Raw genomic sequence first — 11384 nt, forward strand, 5'->3', positions numbered from 1 at the left:
GTAGTTATTTCAACAGTGTACAGCTGGGTTCCCCAATTAGTTTTCCCCAAGGGCCGAATTATGTCTTGGGTACCAAGCCGAGGGCCACAACATTGCAGGGGGCAGCGACAGTTCAGATATCGTCGTTGTCGGGTGAAATTCTTGTATGTCCAAAACCGTTTGTTTTGCATTTATCATTTAAAAAATGATTTAAACTAGTGAAAACAGCCGATCTACAAGCACACAACGCCTCACATCGCGAGGCGTTGTGTGCTTGTAGATCTGCTGTTTTCACTACTTTTGTGCGACGGCCTTGTATGATGAAGCGGGGCTTTACTTTGCGAAAGAACAGACAAATTTGGACATACACCCGACAACGACAATATACTAGTGTTGTTGCTGCTCTTATACCACCATTATTACTGGGGTTGGTGGGGGCCAGACAGTAGCACCCCGCGGACCGCAAATGGCCCGCGGGCCGCCTATTGGGGAACCCTGGTGTACAGTAAACGGATTGTTGAATATTCATACATTTGAAAAAAGCAAAACAAAAAGGATACAATCAGAAAATAGTAACATGTCTAGCCTAATGTAAATGTAGGAAACAAAAGAACTGCACAGATATTTGGTCAGTCCATCACATGCCGTTCAGAGCCATAGTTATAAAATCATAAAACCTCACACTTTTGGGTTAGGGTTTTATAACCAGTATCAATAATTGTGTCAACATCAACATTTAAAGTAAACCCAGGATGTCTGGTATGTGTATCCAAAAAGTAATTAGAAGGACTTTATAATCTGGCCTGACGTGTGTGACCATATCCCAGTGTGGCATCCCAATAAAAGAACCATGAAACAACAGCCAAGTCTTCTGACAAGGAGCACATTGAATACGCAGCAAATAAGCAACAGTGACCTCTGGAGTCAAAAGTCAGAATTGTTTTAGAATCAGAATCAGAAATTTGTGTCACTGAGTTTGGTGAATTACAAAGATAACGACAATAGAAAAACATAAATTCTCAAAAGTAGAAAAAGTTAAGAGATTTATAGAAACTGATGTAGAGGGAATATGGGTAAATACATGAATATGAACTATTGATATATTATTTGACCTGTCTCTTTCTTGTCAATATGTAGACTTCACTAGACAGTAGAAACCAGTGTCTCTTTCTTGACACCAGCCTTTTGTAGATTATGAAACCTTAACTGCCCTGAGTCCCCATCTTTAAACCAATGCAGTGACTTCGATTGGGCTGAGCAGAGCATTGTAAATACAATCATTCATCTATTTCACTGCAGATTAGGTTATCCCTAACCCTTAAATTCAACAAATTCTTTCAATGGATTAAAATCATGTTTTATTTGATGGCCTTCCTGTCCTGGCATTTGGCCTTTGTGCCCTTAACATTTGACAACACAAGGCCAAGTGGCTTTGCCCTTAAAATGACGAAATTGCAGGCCTGGCAGTTTATTATAATCTGGGAACCCATCGTCAAAAAAGATACAAAATACAAAATGGGTTCCCAGATTGGCCTTTCACAATTAGATAACAAAAATGGACTTCTGTCTCTCATCCACTTATCGTAGACTGAAACATGTTCTTTAACGGCAAATACAGCTTTGAGTTTCATAACACTGATGATTGTGTCATGATTTCTATCTATCTTGAGGTGTTCATGCAGGCCATGGCAGTTATAGATCAGGGAACATGTGGTCTGGTTAGTTCTCTAAACATGAATTTGCCAGTCATTGACATGTCTAAAACCAGGGTGAGCTTTAATCAATATCTGCAGTGATGAAAAGGTTTCAGATAAGTGGTCTGGTCCTCAACCTGACCAGTATATGATCTTGAGCATGGGTGAGCTAGGGTGCCAGTAGGATCAGAGAGGTGGTTTTGTGGTTCTCAACTTTTAAGACCATTTTAATACCCCAATCAGGGCCCAGCATTGGTCTGGTCAATCGTGTCCAGAGCCATTTCTTTTAACCCACCCCTTGGAAATGAAAATCCTGCTCGCAAGTCCAGACTAATATCCGATGTGCAGTGAGGAATTAGTATGAGCAACACCAGGCTAATGTTTTGCACCCTGTCCAAAACCGTCTGTCCGTCCATCCATGTGTGTGTGTCCGTCTGTCTGTTACCAGCTAATCTCCGGCACCGTTGGCCCAGTCACTGCCAAACTGTGCACACACATAGCCTAGCCAATTCAGAACCTCTGCCCCACATGTTTGGTGAAATTGTGCACATACATTCCCACTATAGGCTGAGAAAGACACTTTTCAAATCAGCCTCATGGTGGCGCTATAACAGGCTGTTTCGATACATATGTCTATATATGGTATTGTCTATACCACTGGCGGGCCACCCGTTTTTTGGAGCTGTGTGAAGCACAGGCTCCCTATACGTGGCCGTGTGGGTCTGTCTGTGTGTGTGTCTGTATGTAGCCTGAACTTCCTAAACTTCGGCACGCTACTAGTCCCACAGTTTTGCCACCACACACTCGCGCCATATGTCAAATCGACCGGCTTACTCGGGAATCGTGGGCTAGTAACTTGCTAAGAGAAAGGTTCAATAGTTTAATTGATATTAATTTATTAGTGAATTAATTTTCCCCATTGACTTATAATGGGAATCGCAAAAACTCACATTCAATTATTTGTCTCTCGCAAACCATAGGGGCTAGAGTTTCAAGACTTGGAGAGGAGGTTCATAATGATTTCAAGGATTAAATAAAAAATAATTGTGTCATTTGGCCGCATGGTGGCGCCATAACACCCCACTTTACGTTTTGGCCTGTAACTCTTGAACCGTAGGTCGGAAAATTAAAAATATTTTTTCCCTGGATTCCTTGGGTCATGACGCATCTCCCCATATAGGCCACGCCCATTTGCGCCATGATAGATTTTCCGCCATCTTGAATTTTCTCCAAAACACACTTTTTGCTCCTTTTCCTACATATTTTCTTCAAATGTCACAAAAATCGGTACACATGATCCACACACACACACACACACACACACACACACACACACACACACACACACACACACACACACACACACACAGCTCCACTTCACACGGGTGTGATTTTTAGTCTTCTTTTTGGATACGTATGGTTTGTGCGATATGAAATGTGAGCTTACCATAAACAGTAATCCTTAATAATCATCATGTTCTATCATATTCAAGGGCTTTGAGAGAGAAATTAGACTCCAGTCAGTTCAGTTTAGAGCACTGAAGAGTGGTGTGTGTCTGTGATGCAGCTTAACGCATCAAAGAAGGCAATTGTGTGTCTGCACTGTCAAATTGTTCAACATTTATTCTAAGATAGCAGCAGTGTTAGCAGCAGTGTTAGTTCGGCGGCCCCTTGGGTTTCTGACAGTGTGGCCCCCTGAACAATTTAGTTGAATACTCCAATAGACATGTGCAGCACACAGTCTACTATAGACTCTAGTATATGTCCCCAAAACTCACACAAACACCACATAGCCTACTGGAAACACATTACACAATAGGTGTTTCTAGTTCAAATTTGCTGCTATGCATTTCAAAATAGCTAAAAGTTCTGGCACCCATGGTGCCGATGCGGGCACTGTCAGGGGGCCAGTCGAGGAGCCCAGCTGACGAGGAACGCAGGGAAGTGAACGGGAGCTGACATAACCATGGAGACGGTCGGGGAGGTAGGTGGGGCGAGGTTATGGAGAGCTTTGTAGGTGAGGAGGAGGTTTTTGTAATCAATACGGTAGTGAATGGGGAGCCAGTGGAGTTGGATGAGGATGGGGGTGATGTGGGCGGATAGTTTAGTGCGGGTGATGATCCGGGCAGCTGAATTATTTGTAGTTTATGGAATAATGTGGAGGGTAGGCCAGAGAGAAGTGAGTTACAGTAGTCGATGCGGGATGTGACAAGTGCGTTAATGAGGATTTCAGTGTTGGATTGGTGATGGTCGTAATCTGGAGATGTTGCAGATATGGAAGAAGGCAGACCGAGTGATGTTATTTATGTGGGGTGCAAAAGAAAGGGTACTGTCTAGGATGATATATTACAATAGTACAATGATATAGCCCCATATATAGTCCCCATTGATTTGTCAATCTAAATCCAGATACTAGATTTCCCTCAGTGAAGTGACCTTTGGTGCTTATTTATATACAAAAGTTTTAAACACACAAGTATAGTAATAACACACACAATCACACCATTATGAGTGCATTTATGATGTGTTTTTATTAGAAGAACACATTTTAGAATGAACCCCACATGTGGTAGGCCTATGTCCCACATGTCTGTCTGTTGTTCATTTGCACTTGTTTCTGGGAAAGTGCACATACTTCTCATTGTAACCTGCACTGGCGAAACACATGGCTGCGGTGCGGTCACAGTCACAGATGAACTTCTGGCATGGAGTGTTGCTTATCTCTGAATGACACAAAATAAACCAAGAAAGAAGATCATTAAGCCTGGCATTGGGACAGCCTTTAGGAGAGGTCATCAATTCTCATTTCAAGTGGATAGTATGAAATTCAATGTAGAGACATATTTGTGCTTCAGCCAGCTTCTTTCGGGAAACACGGAGCTCTCAGTAATGGACAAACAGATCAATAGAGAACATTCTAACTTCACTTAGGAGTTAGGATGGACTAACCATGAAACAGAGACCGGAGCACATGGATACATGAACATGACGCGTTGGTCATGTTAGTTGTTAATTGTGTTTTCTGATTAAATAATCTAAGATCTGTGTGCTGCAGTGTCTTTGTCTGGGATAAGTCCTTCCATTAAGTTCCCCAGTGTCTTTATTGCTTTGATAATGGTTATTTGGTTAGTATGAATTTTTGTCAAACTTTTAGTTACTGTCAAGTTTGGATTTCATTTAAACTCTTTCCCAGCCTGTTCTTATCTCACAGGGATAAAATCCTGGTAAAAAAAAAGAAAGTGTTTATAGACCGAGACTCCCTTTGCCTGTTCCACAGCATTATAACAAAAAGGCAATGAGTGACAAATTGGCAAAACAACTCACTGCCAGCGGGACAGGTGACAGTCTTGGTGGCCTCCTCACATTGGAATTTGTATACTTTAGTGTAGGGGTTGTCTATCCATGGCCAGCATGTGTGATGCTGCAAGGCATCACCATAGCACTTGTCATGGACCTGACAGCACCTGGCAGAAACACAGAGAACAAAAAACATTACAAAAATAAGCAAACACAAACAACACAACCAGGGGCATCGCAGGCAAATTCTGGGCCCTGGGTACAAGGAGGGGGGAAGGGTTTTAACCCATTTAGACTGGGAACGCATTATTACGCATTATCTTGTGCTTTAACTATTGAAAAATAGCAGATATGTAAGCTCACAGCACGGCACTCAATAGCTAAAGTATAAAATAATTAAGACCCCTCCACCTTGGGCCCTCGAAACTGAGTCCCACTTTTCCCCACCTTGTGACGCCCCTGAACACAACAGACATAATGAATACATATATATGTATCACATTTATGGTCCCATTGCACCATCAATGTGTTGCCCTTGGTACCTGAGTGCGTACCTGTCAAGGGCATCAACAGGTGTGCCAGAGCCACCATACCCGCAGTAGCAGCCATAGTCAGCGTAATCCACTGCAGGCAGGCTGTCGGGTAGTGTACACTTAATCATGAAATTGAAGTCCAATAGTGAGCGTTTGCTCCTGTGTAGCTCCACCGAGGCTATGAGGGGACAAGGAAAGAGGGTGTTAATCTTGGACAAAGGTGTTTAATTTCTCCATCATGTGCCTGCTGTGTACATGTATTTTCTCTAGCAGGGGACCCAGGGGTCTTCAACCTTTTCAGGCCAAGGACCCCTTAGTTGAGAGAGAGATGAAGCAGGGACCCCCACCTTTTCGTAGATTCCATTTCATCTGTGTACCGTGTATTTTGGATTCATGTCAATTTGTCTTTTCAACTATTTAACCACTTGAACCGTCATAAACTTGACCTTTCACTCTGTATGTCTGCTCTTTTTCCTCTCTACACCAAATCTCTTTGCCGAAAATAGCTGATCTAAAATAGCTGATCTAATAGCTGATCTACAAGCTCACAACGCCTCGTGCTGCGAGGCGTTGTGAGCTTGTAGATCAGCTATTTTTGGCTACAGTTCTCAGAATATGGACACTGACGCAGTATGGTTGCTCTGACGCAATGTGGCTGCACTGACGCGAGCCGCGAAGAAACTGCTGGGAAATGAATTCCATCTTAGCATTTATATTATATAGTGTGATGTCATGTGAAGCATGACAAGAGTGACAAGAGTGCGTGAAGCATGTAAAAAATACCCTAAAAGAACTTACCCCGCAATTGCTGGACTATAAACTGCACCTGAATATAAGCCGCACCAGCTAAATTTAGAACAAAAAACAAATGTTTACATATAAGCCGCACCTGACTATTCACCATATTCCTGGCCCTCTCTATGGAGGCTGCCATTTTCTTTTACAGAGGGCGCTAGAGAGTTTTTCTGTGCTGCTTCAAAAAACATCTTTTCACTTCCTCCCAAGTAAGGAAGTGACACGGAATTGTCTGTTGCCAGATTTTGCCAAAGAAATAAGCCCAACAGAAGCAACTAGGCTATACTACTTTACATTTACAATTGAAAATAGCAGATCAGCAAGCTCACAATGTGTCACATTGCAAAATAATAATAATAATAATATTTTTGAAACATTTTAACAACATAAATCTGTGTGGAGTTCCCTGGCACCACATATTTTCAGATGGGGGTCTGCGACTGTGGACAAATATGTTAATCTGGGGTCCTTGATATGAAAAGATTTGGGAACCACTGGTTTAAAAAATATTAGAAAATAAGCCCAATAAGCAACTATACTATTTTTTTAGAGACACAAATTGCTTATTATAAGTAGGCATGGCAACCAAGGTACATTCAGAGCCCAGAGCCTAGAACGCCAACTACTGACACTTTAATGCAAGGACAACAGGAAACCAAATGATGTTTTTCAGGCCAACTTTTTCAGCCTCCGCCTCTTTCAGGATATGAACAGGAAGCCATGGGCGGGGCCAGGAATAACGTGAATAAGCCGCAGGTGTCCTTCCTGCTTCCCGCTAGAGCGCCCCTGGTGGCTGTTAGCTGTAAAAATCTATATATAAGTCGCACCGTTGTATAAGCCGCAGGGTTCAAAACATGGGAAAAAGCCGCAGCTTATAGTCCGGCAATTATGGTATTTGGGATGTTCCTTTTAGGCAGGGTGTTTACTGTAACTGTACTTGTACTGTACTACATTTTTATTGTATTGACTATATCCTACTTGTACTGTTCTCCATTTTTGTCTAATAAAATGTTCAATCAATCAATCATGACCAAAAGCTTCAAGGAGTTTAAAACAAAACCAGACAGATAGTCAAAACACAAACCATGTTGGATGTTGAATATACTCACAGACTAGGAGACAGATGGACAAGACAAGCAGAACACGAGGCATGTTATTTTCGCAGATGAAGCTGTGATGTGGAAGAGGAAGATTTTATATGGAGATAGAAACGGAAGTTCCAGTAGAAACGGCATGGCCTTGCTGAAAACATCTGCTAAGAATAGATATGGGATCTACAGTTTCATCTTGAGATGTTTAGGCAGGGCATGGCTGATATAGATCAGGGAAGATGTGGTCTGGTTAGTTCTCTAAACAAAGATGTGGAGATATAATAAACAATTTCTGCAGGTACAGTAGTGACAAAGCAAAGCTTCGTTCAGACACGTGGTCTTCAACATGACCGAGGGATGGGTGTCAGTTGGATCATAGGTGGTCTACAGCAGTGGTTCTCAACCTGTGGGTCGGGACCCAGATGATTAACTTAAAGGAGTAGTTCACCCCCAAAATGACTTTTTTTCTATTGATTAGTCACGCCATGGAGAGTTCAATAATATTTTTTGGTTTTAGTCGCATTCCTAAGACAAAAATTTGATTCGAGTAAATTTACCCCCATTGATTCCAGATGGTGACCCGTTTTGAAACGGGTCACCATCCGGAATGAATGGGGGTAAATTTATTGTTATCACATTTTTGTCTTAGGAATGCGACAAAAAACAAAAAATATTATTGAACTCTACTCTCCATGGCGTGACTAATCAATAGAAAAAAAGTCATTTTGGGGGTGAACTACTCCTTTAATGTGCAACATTGTTTTTCTCACTCAACAGTAAACAAAGTTTATATACTGTAGGGTAAATGCACATTTCTAAAGTGACAATTTATGGACGTTTTAATACCTCTATGACAAATTAAACATTGACCAAATTGTCAAATACAGTATTAGAAGCAGAAATTATGAAAATAGCAGATCTACATGCTCACAACGCCTCACAACGCGAGGCGTTGTGAGCATGTAGATCGGCTATTTTCACATTTTAACCGTGTTATAGAAAATGTAATGCCTCAACTCTTAGTGCTCGTTAGGGTGGGGGGTCCCCAGTTAAAATATGATTATTTTGGGGGTCGCGGCCTGAAAATGTTGAGAACCACTGGTCTACAGCAGGATCAAAGGGTCGGGTGGCAGTATAGGATTTCATTACTAATCCTCCATTTTCATATCCTCAGCAGCCATATCTACTGACTACATCATAGTCAGGGGATATCTTCAGAAATGGTGTCAAGTCCTGGAATAAATTCCTTACCAAAAAATGTCTTCACCAACGTGTTTGTAAAGGTATCTAGTAACACATCTCACACAGACTGAAATTCAGTTTCCCTAGGAAAATCCTTGACAGCTGCTGAAAGTTGGGGCCCCATTAAATTAACTATACAGGAAAAACACACACATGATTCTGAATCCATTGCAAGCATTTGTTTTGCATGAAAAACATTCCTTGTGCTAAAAACGGCCCAACAGAAATATGGTTTAGTGATGAGTCATCACTTTTCACAGTTTTTTGGGTGCTGTTTTTACCCCAACTAATGAATGTTTTTTGTGCAAACAAATGCTTGCAATGGATTCAGAATCATGAAAAACCCCTGGTTTGACCCCTCACATGCAACTTAAAGCATATTTATTTTGGTGTGTTTTATCCTGTATAGTTAATTTAATGGGCAGCTGTCAAGGATTCTCCTAGGGAAATAGCCGGGGATCCAGTCCCTCAAAATGGGAGGGGACCTGTGATGTTCTGCCGCACTTTTTATTTCTGTTTTATCTATTTTTTGTGCAAAACAAATGCTTGCAATGGATTCACAATCATGAAAACTCTCCATTTTGACCCCTAACATGCTACTTAAAGCAGAATTTTTCTTGTTTATAATATATTTCCTTTCCTGTGTAGTGGAGTCAATGGGACAGTGAATATACAAATGGCCATAACTTTTTTCGCGATGTTTCCGGCAGAGCAGGCCTCTCATTCTGTAGACCTTAATGACCAAACTAATAGATAAAACAGAAATAAAAAGTGCGGCAGAACATCACAGGTTCAACCCTATTCCTTGAGCTTTTGGGCATGTGGATCCCTGACTAAAACTGAATTTCAGTCTGTGTGAGATGTGTTACTAGAGACCTTTACAAACACTTTGGTGAAGAAGGTTTTTGGTAAGGAATATTCCAGGACTTTGTAAGATATCCCCTGACTATCAGTGGTGGAAAGTAATTAATGTACTTTTTGAGAAATAACGTTCTACTGAAAAATGTTGTTTCGTACAACTGCACATGGTGCAAGTACAGTCATATGTCATATGCTTGCATCACAAATGAAATAAGTGAACGATTCTTATGAAATTTGCCATCAATCTTCTACCCAATCTTAGCCCAAAGAACTTTAGTTGTCATGTTACTTTTGTCCCGCACCTCCCTCTGGCAACATTTTCCTAGATAACAAACAAGATAGATAGATAGATAGATAGATAGATAGATACCTTTATTATCCCAAGGGGGAAATTCAGTTGTCCAGAAGTAGCACAGCAACAGTTATTTACAAAGTTACAGAGACGTAAGAAAAGATAGATAAGAGGGAAAAAAACAAAAACAAAGACAAGAGCAGTACAGTACCAATAAAGAGAAGGTGCATCAATAGAGGGGGCGAATAATATATAAGTATAAAGTGTCTTGCAAAAGAGACCATAGCAGTCAATGCTAGTTAGTGCAAACAAGTATCTCACTGTCATTGTTAAACAAAGCAAAAATACTCAGAAACTACCAACACTAACAACCTAATAGTGCAGTGTCAAAAATCAGTGCAAAAAAAGAAGAAACTAGGAAGCGTGTCACCGCAAGGCGCACATGAGCACTCTTCCTGGAAGGTCCTTAGAGGTCAAAGTCAATACAGCAATAGTTCCTTAGAGGTCAAAGTCAATACAGCAATGGTTCCGTAAGTCTAAGTTAGGAAGGGAGACCTTTTCAAGCGTCCGTTATGTGTCTCGTTGTACAGCTTAAGGGCAGCCGGTACAAAAGATTTTCCTAATCTCTCACATCTCCGTACTGGGTAGGTAAAGCGGTCGTTTCCTCTCTTACTCCAGTAACTGGTGATCTCTAGATGGAGGGGGTGGGAGGAGTTCTCCAAGATGGAATCTAGCTTCTTCGCAGTGCGCACCCTGGTTACTTCCTCCACCCCCTACGTGTCACCTGCTCTGTTGTTGCCACCCCAGCATGTTATACCAAAAAAGAGGACACTTGCCATGACAGACTGATAGAACATCTGTAGCATCCTATTGCACACCCCAAACGATCTCCAAAAGATAACCTAAACCTGATAGGTTAACATTACACACATGTTTAATGTACAAATAGGTCCTACCTACAGGATGTAATAGGTTTGACTAAATATCCAAACAACTATTAAACCAGAAAACAACTCTGGTTAAGTTTTATTTCTTACTTACTTTTTTACAGAGTTAAAACCAATGTTGATTGTCAAAACAAGTCCAATCACTATGATTTTGTAGGTAGAGGATGTCTGTGGACTACATGGCAGAAATTTGGTGGCCGGTATAAGGCCTTCATGAAAATTAGCCTGTGGTAGCCTATCGCCCCCCTCAGGCCTAGTAGGCTACTTTTCACCCCATTCTCCCTACACTCCCTACTTTAGCCTATATCATTTAATTCAGACCATTTTCCAAAGCATACATTTATTTATTCTTTATTTACACATGAGCTCTCATGTGGATTTCTCAAAACCAATCAATCAATCAATCAACCAACCAACCAACCAACCAACCAATCAATCAATCAATCAATCAATCAATCAATCAATCAATCAATCAATAAAAATGTAGGCCTATTTGTATTGTAAAACCGCCAGACTTTACTGTTCAGTAAATGTTAAGTCAATGTATTTGGTTAGTAGGCCTACTTTACACCACTACTAACCAACCTAACAAGTGTACCGAGGTGACGAGATGGTGCTACCATTGGATGGTACTGACATCTAGCGGCTAGTAG

General features: G+C 41.2%; 1 protein-coding gene across 1 annotated transcript; it reads right to left on the reverse strand.

Moving 5' to 3' along the window:
* Positions 1-3572: 3572 nt before the first annotated feature.
* Positions 3573-9810, reverse strand: LOC308294149 (basic phospholipase A2-like; the record flags this gene model as incomplete). Its single annotated transcript, XM_080736873.1, has 5 exons — positions 3573-3597; positions 4309-4396; positions 4998-5137; positions 5525-5681; positions 9795-9810. The coding sequence occupies 5 exons, from the start codon at positions 9808-9810 to the stop codon at positions 3573-3575; spliced, it is 426 nt and encodes a 141-aa protein (XP_080592999.1).
* Positions 9811-11384: the final 1574 nt, after the last annotated feature.

The sequence above is a fragment of the Nannobrachium achirus genome (assembly GCF_963921795.1).
Source record: "Nannobrachium achirus genome assembly, chromosome: 11".
In the NCBI taxonomy this organism is placed as follows: Eukaryota; Metazoa; Chordata; class Actinopteri; order Myctophiformes; family Myctophidae; genus Nannobrachium; species Nannobrachium achirus.